The 16,418-nt window shown below is 51.3% G+C and overlaps 1 protein-coding gene across 1 annotated transcript in view; it reads right to left on the minus strand.

Annotated features, from left to right (window-relative positions):
• Positions 1-721: 721 nt before the first annotated feature.
• Positions 722-16,418, minus strand: part of POLR1A (RNA polymerase I subunit A) — a 55,688-nt gene continuing 39,991 nt past the window's right edge. Inside the window, exons 22-34 of the mRNA XM_080932176.1 lie at positions 14,935-15,100; positions 14,059-14,280; positions 13,208-13,422; positions 12,460-12,627; positions 11,599-11,734; positions 11,054-11,211; positions 6,885-7,011; positions 5,506-5,616; positions 4,751-5,020; positions 3,610-3,810; positions 2,402-2,519; positions 1,788-1,952; positions 722-1,487 (exon numbers count right to left, since the gene is read on the minus strand). Of these exons, the coding sequence (XP_080788302.1) occupies positions 1,387-1,487; positions 1,788-1,952; positions 2,402-2,519; positions 3,610-3,810; positions 4,751-5,020; positions 5,506-5,616; positions 6,885-7,011; positions 11,054-11,211; positions 11,599-11,734; positions 12,460-12,627; positions 13,208-13,422; positions 14,059-14,280; positions 14,935-15,100 (2,158 nt within the window). The 3' untranslated portion in view covers positions 722-1,386. The remainder of the gene's footprint in view (positions 1,488-1,787; positions 1,953-2,401; positions 2,520-3,609; positions 3,811-4,750; positions 5,021-5,505; positions 5,617-6,884; positions 7,012-11,053; positions 11,212-11,598; positions 11,735-12,459; positions 12,628-13,207; positions 13,423-14,058; positions 14,281-14,934; positions 15,101-16,418) is intronic.

Raw genomic sequence — 16,418 nt, forward strand, 5'->3', positions numbered from 1 at the left:
CTCCCGCAGGGGTCTGGTATAAATGTGGTCAGTTTCCAGCCCATGCTTACATTCAGCATTTGTTCCTTTATCTCTATGCTCTTTTGTTCCAGATGAGGTTGATGGCAGCTCCCAGATTACCTTGATATTTTCTACAAGAACCCCCTCTCAACTCTAGGTTAAGTAGTGAGTAATCAACCTGCCTTTTGACCCCCAAAATGAATGCAGGCTACATCCTCAGGGCAGGGCTCTCTGGGACCCCTTCTGTCTGCTTCCCTTAGAGGCTGTGACATCATCTATGCCAGGCCCTGCTACTTGTTTTGAGGTGCTGGCTTTCTTGGGTATACACAGGATGGGCCCCATCATGAGCCTGGAGGAGACGGTGAAATCTCTTCTGGCACGATGACCTTTAGCCCAGCTACTCCTGAGGTCACTGTAGCCTTCTTACCCGACTAAGGTGACACAAATTCTTCCTACAGCCTTCTGTTCTGTGCTTCTGACCATGAGTAGGATTCAGAGGTGAAGACTGGGGGTTGGGGTGGAGGTGGGGGCACAAGAACTGCCCCTGCATTGCTAGATAAAAGCAGGAAGAGAAGCCTGAAATCTGTGCCAAGAAAATCCTAATTAGAACTTGTGCAGAAACCACAACTGAAGGGAAAGATTAAAAACGTTAGCCTTGATTATCTTCTAACAGCCAGTTCCAGCCATGTTTATTACTCAGCCCATGTTGAAATAACAGTGGACAAAAATAGAAACTGTCTGGCTTTATAAAGCCTCTGCCTTTGCTGTCCAGTCAGGGAATCTGACTGCAGGGCTCCAAGACCCCAATGGTGCAGGGCTGGGGGGTGGGGGGATGACTATGGGCTCTGACATCAGGTTGAGTGCAGAGGCAGGAAGGTAAAGATGGGCTTTCTGTGAGGTAGAGAGCTGCTGTAGGCAGCCTGGTCCAGTGCACGCAGTCACACAGCAATGGCAGTATGGTGGGGGCCTTCTGCCACTGATTCTGGCCCAGGAAAGCAGCCCTGGGTGGAGCCTCTTTGAGGATGCTCCTTCAGTAGCTGTAGCAGAGAGGGACAGGCACATGTCCTTTCTGGATCTTCAGGAACCCCTAGGAATGTTTCCTTAGGTACTAGCTATGCACAGTAATGGTGGCAACTGGGATTCCCAATGTAGCTCACAGTGATCTTCCCACTGTGCAGTCCTGGGTCTCTTGTTAGGATCTTGGCTGGGGCCTGGGAAGCCTTGTTCCTGAGGCGGGAGAGGCTAGGGAGGAAGAGCCTTTTCTGAGTGAAGCTGGTCCAGCTCAGGCCACCTGCTTTCTGGAGCCGAGGTCACTCCTTTGCTATGTCACTCTGAACTGTCAGCTGTGCCCACCCCCAGGTCCTCCAGGCTGGGCAGACAATGCTGCTATCTTAGGGGCTGCTTGAGTTCAAACAGGCCTGTCCCGCCTTTGACGACCTTTCCCACCACAAGGCAGGCAGAAGGTGACTTCAGTTCATCATGGGACCCTATGAAAGACAGAAAGAGCCTGTGTCAGGGTCTGAGGGAAATGTAAGGGGGCTGAGGGCTCAGTGCTGAGGTTGTGTGGTGGGTACCTCAGCTGGACACAGCACACCCCCTACCCTCGTGGCCTCATGCTATGGCACTGTACTTAAGTTTAGAGGAGGAGCTCCCTCTTTGTTCTATCAGAGTTCAGACTTTTACTGTCTGCTGCCTTCTCTCCACTTCCGATTCCTAGATCTCACTGCATGCAAGGGTGAGACAAGCCCAACTGCCCAGGGAGGGGACAAGCCACTGCCCACACTCACCCATCATGGTGGCCTGTTTCAGAAACTGGAAGCTGGTTTCAAAAGTCATCTGCTGCAAAGGGGAGGAGCTTGACTGGATCCCAAAGCGATTGAGTGGTTTATAAACACCCTCAAAGCACATATAATCAGCAACCAAGGAGAGATGGCGAGGATCAACTGCAATGCCTATCACAGGGCAGAACATGAGGAAGATCAGACAGGGACGATGAGGAAGCACTGTCTGACACAGGCAGGCTACAGCTAGACCCCGAGATCTCTCGGCTCCTCCACCTCCTCATCCGCCTGGCCCAGGGACGGCCTGGCTCCTTCATCTTGCACACCCATGTCCACCTAGCAGCACAGGAAAGGAAAATCTGCCAAGTGTCCTGTTTCTACTTGGGATCTAGAGCCTTGAAGGGCCAAAGCCGGCCACCATAAACTTCACAAAGGCACCAGTAACTGGGACACTACTTCAAGTGCCACTGCCTTCCACACTCCCTCATGAGGACTCTCAAGTGACTACAGTCCCTGCACACTCAGCAACCATGTTCCCACCCAAATGCAGGGCTGACCACCTCAGTTCTCTCGCCCTGGCCATCGGGTACCAGGCCAGGCACGCTGTCAGCTCCACTTACCATACACAGCAAACACATCCTTAATCTCCTTCTCTATCACCCGCAGCGCAGCCTCGATGCCGTAAGTATTGGCCATGGCGTGGATGTCATTGGAATAGAGGCGGCGCAGGTCCAGTACCTGAGCAGGGAAGAAGAGACCCACGTAAGTGCTCCACTGACAGCTTTGTCCTGTGTGCATGTCCCCGTCATTCTCTCTCGCCTTGTGCTCGGTGGCTGGGGACAGCTGGTGCCCAGTGTGTGGAGGCAGCAGGGATGATCGAGAAGGACAGCTGCTGGCAGGAGAGGTGCCCCACATCAGCCAGGGCCCTAGACTGTTTTGCTTTTGTGACCAGATTAAAGAGACAACTTAGGACACACTTGAAATTAAGCAAGAAATGGCCTTTTGTTCATCATTATTCTTGTAACAGAGATCTGTTCCCTGGGATGGACGCTCGGGAGGTGAGGAGAGGTTCCTCAGCAGAGACCCTCAAACACCTCTCCAGGGTGCACAGGGGAGGAACAGGTTGGATCCCATAATTTTCTTGGCCTCTCTAGAGGCCTGAGACTCTTGGTGGCTCTACCCCAGTGTAAGTCACAATAAGTAGAAGACACGAAGAGATAGGCTGCATGACTGAGCACTTGAAACAAACCCCAAGTGAGTAAGTCAAGACACACCCACATACTCACGACCATTTACGTCCCCCCCCCCCCCCCCCCAGCAAGCTCTTGAAAAAGCTCTAGAGCACCGCTTGTGTGGTTTGGACAATGGAGTGTGGGTGAGGGTACACCGGGCCAGAGCATCTCAGAGAAAAGGACTGATGAATGGTGGGATGGGAGCACGGGGTCTCCTGGAGCCTCAAGCAGGGAGCGCTGGTAGAGCTGCACCTTTACCAGAGTGAGCAACACTCGGGCCAGGAATGCAGTGCCCTGTTTCCTGTACTCTACCGAGAACTCCAAGAGAAAACAAGACAACATAAAGAGGGTTCTTAAAAATGCTGAGAGCGCCCCGGCTAATGTTGAGCAGGTTTCTATACTGCAAACCTAACAGGCAATGGGAGTCCTTGGGTCACAGATGAGGGTGCACTCAATTTGGGGTCCATAGTATAGCACCAATGACTCAGCAGAGTCCAGGTGACCGGAGCTCAACGCCCAGTGCCTGGTTCCTAAAAGAACATGAGGTCGGGGGAGGCTTTGCCCCAGGCCGCATCCAGCCTGCAGGGCTCACATACCTCAGAGTACTTGAACAGCTCAGGGAGGTTGATTCCCTCCGTGTTCAGCACAAACTCCTTCTCATTCTTACTGTTGGTTGTTTCGTTCAGGAGGCACCGAGTGATGCCCCTGGTCGTATAGACAATGGCATTGTGGGCCAAGGACACAACCAAGGAGCTCATGTCAAAATTAATCTTCATCAATGGGAGCTTCACAGTCACCTACGGGAGAGAGAGAGCTGGACCAAGGAAGACAGCCCCCAAACCCCCAGCTCCGTGAACTTCAAGTAGCCTTCAAAGCCCACTTAATATTCTTCTGGCTCGGGAGATGGGTTGTGCTGCAGAAGCGGGCAGGTGGACTGAATACTGAGTGGTTTAAATGAGCCATATTTAAGGTGGAAACAGTTGACAGATGTCAAGTCTACTCCGATGCCTGTCCTCTCAGTGGCCACAACACAGTGTTTGCTGCTTCAGGTGTCAGTCCCACCAGCAAGGTTTGTTATCTAAGCGTGGGAACCATGGAGTTTGATTGAAGAGAGGATAAGGAGTATGCCTATGCCGATATAAAAACACTGGCCACCCAGGCCTCAAAGGAACCTCAAATTCTCACAATGGGGTACAGGGGAGATTTTGGAGCAAGCTGAAATGATGGGTTACTGTCTCCTGGCAGGAAGAAAGGAAGCTTCCATGCATGTGGCGTATGGTGACATGTTTGTGCTTACAAATGAAGTTAGGCCTGCAGATGAGACTCACGAATGCACTATTTCTGAGCACTAGGGGCTGGGAAGTGGAACGGGAAAGCTGTGTTAGAGCACAGGGTCATCAGTCATTAGATTCTTGCAGGGGTGCTAGAGAAATGTGGTTAATATCACTGGCCACTATTTCAGAGGACCTGGGTTTAACTCCCAGTAACCACATGTTGGCTCACAACCATCTCCAGTTCCAAGGGATGCTCTTTTCTGGCCTCCAAGGGAATTTGCACACATGGTGTGTGGCCGCACTCACAGGCAAAACACCCATACAGATGAAATATTAAAAAAACAAGACAGAGGTTCTTTAGGGGATATTTGTGCAGGAAGAGCAGCTTGTGGGTTAGGCAGTAAGCTTCTACTTGAGGGTTAGGCTAGACACAAACCCCTGGCCCAGCCGTATAGACACTGACCTGGCACCACAGGCTCTCTTCTGTGTCATACTGGTAGTCCTCAATGAATGAGTGGGACTCCCGTACAGCCTGGATCCGGCGTTCTATGGCCTCAGCTCCCTGAGGCCTGGAGTGGCGGCGGGGAGGGCTCTGAGAGGGCTCCTCCTCGAGGCCCGAGCCTTCTTCCTCATCTGGCTCATGGGTCCGGTGGGCACCTTCACCTTTGATGTTCCCCTCTTCTTGCACATCCTCCTCTTCCTCCTCCCCTTCCTCCTCACTCTCATAGTCAACCTGACAGGATGTGAGATACAGGCAGTCGGTGCAGGTCCCAGTTACCTGGATGTCACTTATGGAACGAGGCCCTGCTGGCCCACACAACTAGCTTCTCTGCTCTGACCTGGCCACCTTCTTCCATCTACCTTCCCTTCCTTCGCCTTTCCTCTGAGTCGGCTACCACTCAGTCCCTCAGAGGCAGCTCACTTGCTACACAGCTTCCCTCGCAACCCTCCAGCCTCTCTAATCTTCTCTTATGACACTAGGGATCGGTTTGGGGACAGTGAGAGAGCATATTCTCACCGTACGAACAGCAGACAATAACTTCCTGTCAGTCTTCTTTGGGTCTTTGAGTCTGACTCTGATATTCAGGGTTAGCTAGAGTCTAAGTAAAGCCCTATCTGCTTAATTAACAGGTATGATGGACAGACAGGTCTTCCTTCAGATTTCTGGTGGGTTCCTTACGTGTGAGCAGAGCCCTGCACCCCGCCAGCACCCCTCACCTCCTCTTCTTGCTTCTCCTTGCGTTTGGCGTCAGAAGCATCTGCATCCCCCTCCTCAGCTTCAGCATCCACAATGTTCCCCTCTTCTTCCTCATCCCTTTCCTCCTCTCTCTGTGGTTTTAGGTCAAGGAGAAAAAGGATTAGTTCTACTAATACCCAGCCATCAATGACGCTGTCTGCCCACCTGGTGGCCCTTACTTAGTGATGAAGCCACCTTCCTACTGTCCATCAGCACACCTTCCCGCCCACACACCTTCCTCTACCCGCTCAGGCCCTAACCCAGCCCTTCTAGCCAGTGTGCTCATCTAGGCTTGGCTTGCGAACCTGTTTCTAGGCAGCATCAGAGCAGTGGGTTTGCTGGTGTCTGTCACTCAGGACATGTCACCTAGCTGCCCTCTGTCCTCCCTCCTTGCTCGGTGCTTAGTTCCAAATCTCACTACAGTCCCTGTGTTCATGTCACATTCACGTCATTACCCTCTCTTGTACACCATAATATTCTGGTTAAAGGGGTTAAAGACATAGTTTAACGTAGAGGGCTGCCCAGTCATTACGTGACATAAAATAAATATTGCTCCAACATTGTGGGTGGGGACAAGGAGAAAGTAGTCTTTTCCCGTCCTGGCCTTGATTCCTAGTTTTTTTGCCTCTTTCTGGCAAAGTCAAGACTGGACATACAGGTAATACACGTTGAACTACACTTGAGTTACTGAAATGGCAAAGCCACGGGACAAGAGGAACTTCAGACTTTCTCTGATTTAGGCCCAGAGACAGGTGACACAGAGCCAGGCAGGGCATTCCCAGTCCACCCGAGTGGCTCGCTGCATCAGCACTGGCCTCTGCTTCAGCCCTAGAGTGCTCTGGTCCCTGCCTTGGGGACTTCCCACACTGCTGCTTATCTGGCACATTCCTTCTCCCTTTGCTACCAATAGTTTTTCTTCCCTTTTTTCACTGAGGCTCAACTTTTCTGCTTCAAACTTCTTTTGACGTGCCTTGGTGCTTTGGGGGAAGTGGGGAAGTTAAATATAGAGAAAACTGAAAGAATAAGAACTTTCAAAGGCTCAGTGCACCGTCCTTAGGATAGAAATGTCTTACAGAGACGGCTGTCTGTAGGTCTGATCCAGAGCCAAGCAAACCATATTGCTGGCAGCCTCGCTGGCCTGGCCCATCATGCCTGGGAGTAGTAAGCGTAGCTTACTGGGCGAGAGCAGCAGATAAATGCCGAGGGACGTGGAGAGATGAGCTGGTACCACGCAGAGACTTGCAGAATGCTGAGAAGTATCACAGCACCCCCACGCCAGAGAAGCCCCTATGGGAGCCCTCCAAGTCTCTCAGCCTTAAGATCAGTTCTGTGCCCCTCACGGGTACCTGGCATTGCTTACCCGGTTCCTCCCCGAGTCCTCACTGTCATCGAGGTCCTTCTGCGTAGCTCTCCTAGTATTCACACTTCTGAAGGCTGATGCTTTGCTATTCTTCTTTTTGATAGCTTCCATTAGTAGCTTAAAGAATCTGCAGGAGAAGAAAGTCACCCATCCCCATCAGCATAAGTGTGTCTGGCCCTCTCCATGCTAATGGATTTGCAAGGGAACCCGCAAAGGTTCCAAAAGGACTGAGGCCAGTCTCTCCTGTTCACCTCCACCTTCCCCCACTTGCTGACTCTGTCAGAAAGAACACCAGTCCCATACGCCAGCCTGCCTCGTCCAGATAGTCTGTCACTCCTAAACTAACACGTCTCTGACTGCGACAGACAGCTTGGGCTTTTTAACTTGTCTGGGGAACGTGGGTTTTAGTATGTAAGGTGCAAGTGCGGTTTAGCCATCATGGTAAACCACATCAGATATTGGTGTTTGTCATCCAATCAGGACAGCAGAGCCAACTATAAGAGATGGAAATGCAGCCTGGGACAGCACACGTCCTCCCAGACATCTTCAGTATCTCAAGAAAGTAGGTCTGGCTGGGTCAGAGGGATCCACACCCTCATATGCGAGAGCCCCAACAACTGAACGAACAAGAGAAGGCATTAAAGTGCCCTGGGATTCAGAGGACAACGCATTAGACTTTGTGGCAATGGTCACACCAACGGGTTAGAAGCAAATCTATCTGAAGAACTCACGGGTCCCTTTCTTCTTCTTCCTTCCCCTCCCCTTCCAATTTTAAGGGTCCCTTGGATTTCAGCCTGCCCCATTCCACTTTTATTTAAAAAAAAAAAAAAAAAAAAAAAACAACCTCTCACTCCTTTGTTATTTTAAGCACTTGGAGCATCCCAAAGTGGACCGTGTTAACAATACAAAGTCTTAGGTCTCACCCCAAACCCTGCATTCATCCATCCTATGTTCTGAGTTCTACCCTGTGCCTAACTTAGCCACACTAATCCTACAGGCAAGAGAAGGAGAAGACAGGCTCCCAGCCCCCAAAGCAGCACCATGGAATCTTCATTTGAAAAGTAGCAGATCAAACGTTTTTACTGTTTTGGTCATTAAAACCTAAAGAATGTCATCCTTTCTCTCTGCTTTTGTTTTTAAGAGATGTACCTATTTTATGTGTTGAGTGTCTGCTTGAATGCATGCATGAGTACTCATGGAGTCCAGAAGATCGTGTCAAATTCCCTGTACCTGGAGTTACCAACAGCTGTAAGCCACCATGTATGTGCCGGGAACCAAATCTGGACTGCTCTGTGTCAACTTTCCAGCCACTTTTTAAAAAGCTTTTCAAAGAGTGCACATTTATTTGAGACCCACTAATACAGAGACAAGCTTGCTCACCAAGTGCTAAGGAATGGGGGCAGGAAAAGTCAGAAGAGAGGAGGCAGGGAAGGGCTTTGGAAAGAGCAGACCCTGGAGAAGGGTGAGACTTGATTGAATGTTATAAGGGGTCATTTACCCAGGGTACCACAGAGGAGATGGAAGGACAGACCAGGGTGCTTTCCTCCAGAGCACTCGTCATTGGGCTCCTCTGCCCTGTCTCACTATGAACACCTCAGCCCTGAGGTTCCTTGCTCACCATTTACACAGTCCATCTGTCTGTCAGGGACCCTCTGGGCATCTGCACTCTCAGCAGTATCCCCAGTCTTACTGCTGTCCCCCAAGGCTAGGCTGAGGTGTGATGCCTCTAAACACCCTCCCTCTAGGGCTCCTCTCTACCCTGCCCACATCTTTGGTGACCAAAATTAAGGAGAACATGGGTGTCGGTGGCAGCAGTGAGACTGGCAGGCTGCAGTGTCTTCCTGCAGAGCTGCTGATGTGCTATTCCATGATTGTGCCAAGAGCAAGGGGAGTGATGGCCCTCGGCGAATGCTCTGGGCAGGTCGTGCTACCTGGCAGTGTGGCAAATGAAAGGAACAGGAGAGGCAAATGGCAGAGGAACCAGCCATCCCACATAAGTAACTATGAACGGGGACTGGCCCCTTCAGTGTTTCCAAAAGTGCCTGCCAGCGCCCCAGCACCCCACCACCTGCTGCTTCGAGCTAGTTCTGCTCCGACTGCAGAAGGGGCTACTGGGTTAAGTTCATGGCTGGACAGGGGCCAGTCCTTGACTCCTAGTTTTGTGCTCTTTCCACTTTACCACACAAATATTCAAAGGGATGGACGCCAGCAGGGACATCTGAGACTATTTGTGTTTGTGCCTCCATCCGAGGAACACCTCTGTTTGTTTCCCTTTCCTTCCATTATTTATTAAAAAAACAAATAAAGAAAAAAGCCCTCATGACCTCACAGATGAGGGAGAGAGAGGAAAAGGAAAGGGGGTGGCAGAGACAGGAGAAGGAAGGAAGGACTAGCTGCAGAGGAGGGTGGCTCTCCTGCCCCCCTTCCATTTCCTGTGAGCGCTAAGGCCTTAATGCAGTTGAGTCATTCACTGCCTAGGCTGACAAAGATCCCTGAACCGCAGCCCATATTACAGGCTGCTCTTACTGCTGTCTTTGCCTGAGACCTTGGAGGCCTGCTTTGGACTCACTAAGACTACTACTGCCTAAAGTGACCGCACATGCCCTGTTTATCGCAGCTTTTCAAGTGGCTAAGCAAAAGACACCTAGGAGCTGAGAAAGTACCATACTGCTGGGAATAAGCCAGGGTTGTCCCTTGTAAGAAGAAATACACAAAAAAGTGGTTCAGGGGCTGGTGAGATGGCTCAGTGGTTAAGAGGCCTTACTGCTCTTTAAAGACCTGAATTTGGTTCTCACAACCTATGTTGGGTGGTTCCCAACTGCCTCTAACTCCAGCACCAGGGAGATCTGCCATCTCTGACCTCGATGGATACCTACATACAGCACACACGTACCCACATACAGATACACGGAGTTATGATAATACAAATAAATCCCTTTTTAAGTGACTTACTATTTTACTTCCACAAGGTAGACAGAACTCTAACAGTTTCCAGGTGGAGAAAAACGGGGCAAGCTGTCAACTCAGCCTCCTCTCAATCACCCTCAGGAGGCCCTGCGGGCTCCAAGTCCCATTTCTCAGAAGAGAACTTCCAGGCCAGTGAACACCCGCTGTATGTGGGAGATGTGGGAGCCCTGCTCTTGTGTTAATTAACAAGCTGGCAGGCTGGAGCCTGTTCTGTGCTCCTGTCACTTTGCCCAGTGTCCCAGAGCACATGAAGGAACAAAACAAGTGCTGGGAATAAGTCCACAGAGGCACAGGAGCATACACGGAGGACAGAAGCGTGGCCAGCCGCCGAGGCCACCGCAGCACAGGGGTGATGGCGGAAGCAGGAGAACTTCTGTTCTGGTTCTCTACAAGTTAGCAGCTCTGGGGAGGCAGTGGTCAGGGGCAGACGGCCAAAGCCTGTCAATAATGGGGTCTCTGTTGCTTAAACGTAGTAAACATATATTTACTAGTTGCTGACATCTGAATGCTAGGACACTGACGTTCTCTCCCCTTCTGCTCACCCACAGCAAAGGCAGGTGGGAGGCAAGCCTTTCTTCTCTGCCATCGTTTGATACGGACGCCCTGGTCCACACTCCTGCACACGAGAGCCAACCCCCCCAAAGGCTGCACACTCTGCCAGTGTCCACCACCACTGCGCAAATCAAGTGCTTTGGTCAGTCTCCCCACTCTCCTCACCTCGTGCCGTCACCGTGATGGCCTATGCTTTCAGATGCCCATCAGTCATGTGAACCCGAGAGAAACAGGGGGTTCATTCTCCCCAGCAGATAGAAACCAGAATTCCTACAGCGAGTATCCATTTACAAAAGCGGTTTGGAAACGACTTGTCACTGGCTCCCTATCAGCTGACAAGAAGTGACAAGGAACCACATTGCAGGCTGTACTCACACTGCATCCACTCTATGCCATGTGCTGGTCTGAACCACGTTAGTGCCAATGTGATGAGGCTCCTTTGCCTTCAGGTCCTTTCATACCTTAACACCATAAGCAGGAGAGAACTCTCAATCTAAGACAAGCTGAGGCAGAAGGGTTAGGGTTGGGGTCACACACACAGGTCAGATTAGGTGGCAGGGCCTAATGTCCTCTGAAACATTGCCTTGGTGGCCTCATGCCAGGAGTGCTCCGTGGGTTAAAGTCAAAGATAAACACAGCTGAGTCCTGACCTGGTTTCCATGAAGTGCAAGACATCCTCAGGTCTCAGGCACTTCTCATGCTGGTAATATGCATGTGGCAGGAACTGAAACCGGAGTTCATACACCCGATATTTATTCTGTTTTTCTCCCATACAGAAGGACTCCTGGACGTCAACTTTCTGCAATACCTAGAACCAGATAAACACAGAGAATCTGACTGTTCGGGCCCCAGATGATTGTGTACTACAACTGGATCAAAAGATACCAAAAGTCTGAAGGGCCACAGCCCCAAACTCCAAAGAAACCCTAGTAAGCTCTGCCTGCATGAATCCTTAGGGTATGCTCAAGTGACCAGCCCCGTCATTTGCTAAGTTAACCCAGGAGGCATTCTTACCACAGCCTCCAGGTAAATGCTCTGAAACTAACGATTATCTTAAAAGCTTCGTGATGTAACCCCGACCAGCACCTGGCAGACACGGTGTCTGTCTCCTGGTGGGAGCTAAGATGCCAGCAGCCTGCTCTGTGGCAGTAGGAGCAGGTCTCCACCCAGCGTGTAATCAAGTAGAGACAGTTACCTCCCCCAGGCACACCCTGGTGAGCTGCTTCTTCAGACTCTTCACTCTCTTCAATGCTTTCTTGGTGTTGAACACGGGCACACTCATCATGGGTGTTTTGATGTTGGCACTGGCCACCATGAGAATCTCCCTCAATCTGAGGAAGAATAAAGACACATCTGATCAGAGGTAACCGGGTTTCTTGTTCACCTGAAACCTCATAAAGATGGCAGTGCTCGGGAGTGACAGGAGTGTGTGCCATCAGTTACAGCTCTGGTCCTGCTAGCTTCCTCCTGCAGGACCTGCTCCTCACGGGCAGCTACAGTTGAAGCTCCTTCCTTTCGGCATTCCCTGTAGTCAGCAGGCATTTTCAGAGAGCTTACCGAATGAGGCAGAGGAAAGACTAAACTAGACGCCTTCAGCACTCCTACTGAGCCCTGCCACCCTAACAGCAGCCGTGGCAGAGGACCCTCATGCTGAGAAGCTGGGGTGGCTGTGCAACATCAATCTGCTAAGGTGGGGGGTGTGGCTCCATGTTTTCCCTTCCTCAGCAGTCACCACACTGCAGGGTATAGATAACGGGCCATGGCCACAAGAATGACACTCCTGGAAGTTGGCGACCAGGTGGCACTGTGTTGGAGTGAACCATGCTCTTGTGAGGTCACACAGGTATCTCTGCTAACCTGGTGGTAAGGAAGTGGTAAGGGTACACAGAGACCACTCAGGCTCCAAATAGGCTCGAGAATTCCAAATAAGGATCCACTTAGAGACTTAATCTCTCGCTCACCAGCCCTGCATCTTGTCCCTCTCATAACATGACCCCTTTCCCAGGAGCAATAGCGCAGACTGCACGGCCGCCAGTGTCTCTTTGTGTCCTCATACCTTGGAATGCCCAGGGTGACGTTCATCTCGCCTCTGCCTGCAAAGTGGAAGGTGTTCAGTGTCATCTGTGTGGAGGGCTCTCCAATGCTCTGGGCGGCCAGGAGGCCAACAGCCTCGCCTGGATCACACAGTGAGCGTTGCCACTTCAGCTGCAGTAAGGTTCTCAGCCTGGAGACATAGGGGAATGACAACAGGAACCAGGAGCAAGTATTAGACTACCTGCCACACCAGAAACCAGGAACACAAAGCCCTAGCTGGTTCTTGTTTGAACTGTTCAGGTTTGCCACCAGAATATCATGTGCCAGCTTATTTTGGGACTATTCACATCCCCTCCCCCACTAGCGAGAGGAGTCTGGCTGACACTTTCACTGTACCAGCTGGAAACAGGTTCAGGTTTACCAAGCAGTCAGAGGTAAGGGAGAGCCCCTGCACGTGTAAATCACATCTGTATCATGCAGTGTCTGCACTGCATAATTCTCTAACGTACTAACCATCCTTCCCAGATGGCTGGCCCCTTAGCAACAACCATTATCGTACGTGGAAGGGGCTCACTCAACAAACCGGGACGTGTACAACTGAGTGTAAGGGCGGCACACACGTGGAGGGAGCCATGGAGGTGCATGGCTACATAAGTTCGTCTATATGCTTTTGAAGGCAAAGGAGACCTTTGGGATGCAGGTGAAGGCTGCCCTCCTCTTCTGGAGTGGACTGGAGGCTCGCACACCATGCCACAGCTCAATGTCCTCACCTGTCGAGGGAAAGCTCTGACGTCTGGTAACTCTTCTCTGCTTGAGCTGCCCATTCCTGACTGTAGTCATCAATCTTCTTTTCAAATGTTTCAGACACAGATGCGAAGTGGATGTCTGGGCGCCACACAGAAAGGCTAGGGTCAGGACAAGGGGCAGCCCTCTTCTGGTATTTCCATCGGCTCTGCTCATCCAACTCATACCACATCTGTAACATCTGAACAGAGAGGAAGCCATCTCTTAGCTAGATGGGAAGACATCAGAACAGGCTTCTCCAGCTCCAGGCACAAGAAGGCTCAAAGGAGAGTGGGGAAGCGCAAGGCACCTGGCTGTGGTGACGGGAGAACCAGCTCAACACTTAAAACAGGGAACAGAGTCTGTCCCGTGGCGTGCTGCTGACCAGGATGCTTTAGGTAATTCGTCTTGGCCTGCCCGAAGCACAGTAGGGGCACGACATGACCACCTCCTGTCCAGTTAAGACTCCTCTGGAGTCAAATGGGTGGTGCTCATGACTACAGTATGATAAGAGGCAAAAGCAACCAGGACACTCGGAGTGAGGTGACTACTAAATGCTAGTTAGTTAGCACTTCTCTGCCAAACCCAGGCTGGCCTTCTCTATCCATGTCTCTCCAGAGCTCTGCTCACTGATGCCTTCTCCACTTCTAATGACTGGTCTCTCCTGATCTCCCCACCAAAGCCTAGTAATTCCTTTAAGCCCTACTACTCATATGCTTCATGAGTTTCTTAGCCGTCGTCTTGCATGGCTGCCTCTGGCATCTGGATTGATATCACACTATTAGGGAGCAACCTCTTCCCTTTCCTCTATCCTGTGGACACAGCCTCCCCTTGTTACCTGCTGGGTCTCGGGGCTGCGCCCATTCTGGGTCTTGCCCTTTAGGTTCAAGGCTTTCACAGCTGCCTGGATCTTCTGGGAAAAACTCAGGAAGGCGCCTCTTCTCAGCAGGGCACTGGAATGCCTGTGATGCCATTTTTTAATGGCTTTGAAGTGGTGGAGCACTTTCTGGGGATCTGCTCGGGATAGAACTTCATGAAGATGCTTGGACTTCATTATCACCTAAATAAACAAACCACACAGGCAAGATGACATGAGAAATGGGCCACAATGCAGGATTTCATGTGACCCACGGTCCCCATGTCACCTCACGGAAGGAACAAACACCCAGAGAATAAAGCTTCACGATAGGAGAGAGATCAGCACATCAGAACAGCCTCCTAGGAAGAGGTAAAGACGGCCATCCCAGCCAGGACTGGATCCTCAGTCCTGCCTTCAGAACTGAGTCCTGAAACTCTCGATGGTTTCAAGTTGAAAGCAGGTGCACGGCAATGGCCGTTACTTGGCATTAAGGAATATACGAGTTCCAGACGTGTGTAACGTGGGGTGTGTTCAAACCCTTGCCCCACCTCCCACCAGTTGGCTACCACAGCTTCTGCATGTAGTTACTTTAGGTAAATCTGGGCAGAGGGCTGCTACAGGAGGAACCCAGACTTGCTGTGTTTCAGTTTAAGGTCCAGCACTCCCTGTCCCCGAAGGCAGCTACTATTCCACAGATACTCAGTGTCTGTTGCCTTGGCCTTGTGTGGTCACAGTCTAAGGAGGAGCTCTGACACTGGTTGGGGCTTTACAACATTTCTGGCTTTTCTCGATGGTCACGTGGATGAAAGGGCAGGGCTCCAGATATCACCCACAGGGACCAGGGTCTGACATTACCTCATAATTGCTGGCAAGAAAGGGGAACTGCTTGGGCTGTAGGAACTGTGTCTTGGGGATGTCCAGGCCATCCTCCCCATACAGGAACTGTACCACACTGCCATCACTGTCACGAACTGTCAGATCGTACTGGATGACCAGCCCCTCCAGGTGCTTGATGATACACCTGTAATGAAACTCCCTGATTAGTGTCAACGGTAAACACCTCCCAGGGCGGCTATGAGGGGAAGGAAGAGGACTACTGTTCCAGGAAAAACTCTAGGATGGACCACTTCCAGTGCTCCAGGCCCTGGGATCCAACATCCAGAGGCTACATTTCCTGCCAATTTTCCAGGAGGAGAGCACCTCAATGGTCTGGTTGCTAAACTCCCAAGGCGAGGTTCCCATTTAGCTCAGTGACTCGGCTGCTCCCTGCCCCGTCATTCTGCTGATTCTCAGAGCATCCTTTAGAACCGCAGGCATGCAAAGAAGGGAAGAGAAGGCAGAATTCTTAAACTGTCAGTGTAGAAACTGCTGAGCAAAAGGGCCGCATCGGGAACTAAATGCTGACAGGATGCCCCTGTCTGAAGGCTCCTTCACCCTCCTTGCTTTCCTCCTGGTCACAACTCAACGTCTATTGCAGTTTCCTAAGACCTTTTTCTGTCCCCCAGCATCCAACCCAAGCTGGAAGAGCAGAGCTTAGTTTTAGCCACTACTTCATGATGTTTGACTTAGGGCCTGACAAGCTGGTACCAAACACTAGCTCTCCTTCCGCCACACATGGTGGTGATGATGTCAGTCTTTGGCCCACTGCTATGCTGGCCTAAGAGGGCCTAACAGCTGTCCCTCATGTCCATGTCCCCAGACTGCTTCTCTGAGCTTCAGGTTTTATCTCTAATGGCCCGCTAGCAGAGACATCTACTTTGAACCTTCTCCTATCAAACCACAGACAGCCATATCCCCCTCTGCTACAATACTCTTTCTGCTTCCCGTCCGCTGTGCTGCCTCAGGCCGGAAAACTTCAGTGAGCATATCTGTGCCTTCTCCACTTCCCTACCTGAAGCCTGTGCTGCACCTCCTCAAGCCTGAGCCTTCATGAGCTCCCACTGATGGGTAAATTCTGTGAGGTATGGAGGGAGCTTTGCCCCAGTGGCTGCTGCTCTTCAGGCCAGCCAGAGACCCCAACACCCTCCTAGTCATTCTTCTGTGGGTTCCCACAGCTGGATCCTACCATGCAGAGTTCACCGTGTTGGTTTCCCAGCTTTTCTTATGCTACACTTGTCTTCAACAGTTTAGGGGTCTGACCTCTGCTCACACAAAGGTCAGGTAACCCAGGTCCCTGGGAAGAAAGGGAACTGACCTTACTTCCCTGACCTTGCTGTGCACTGCTGGCTCCAGACAGGCTTCTTACCAACAGAGCACGCAGGAGTGCCCTCAACTCATCCTGCCCACTCTAATGCCACGGAGTCAAGAGGGAAGTGACCAGAACAGGGTACACTGGCCTG

The sequence above is a fragment of the Micromys minutus genome, assembly GCF_963924665.1.
Source record: "Micromys minutus genome assembly, chromosome: 18".
Classification (NCBI taxonomy): Eukaryota; Metazoa; Chordata; class Mammalia; order Rodentia; family Muridae; genus Micromys; species Micromys minutus.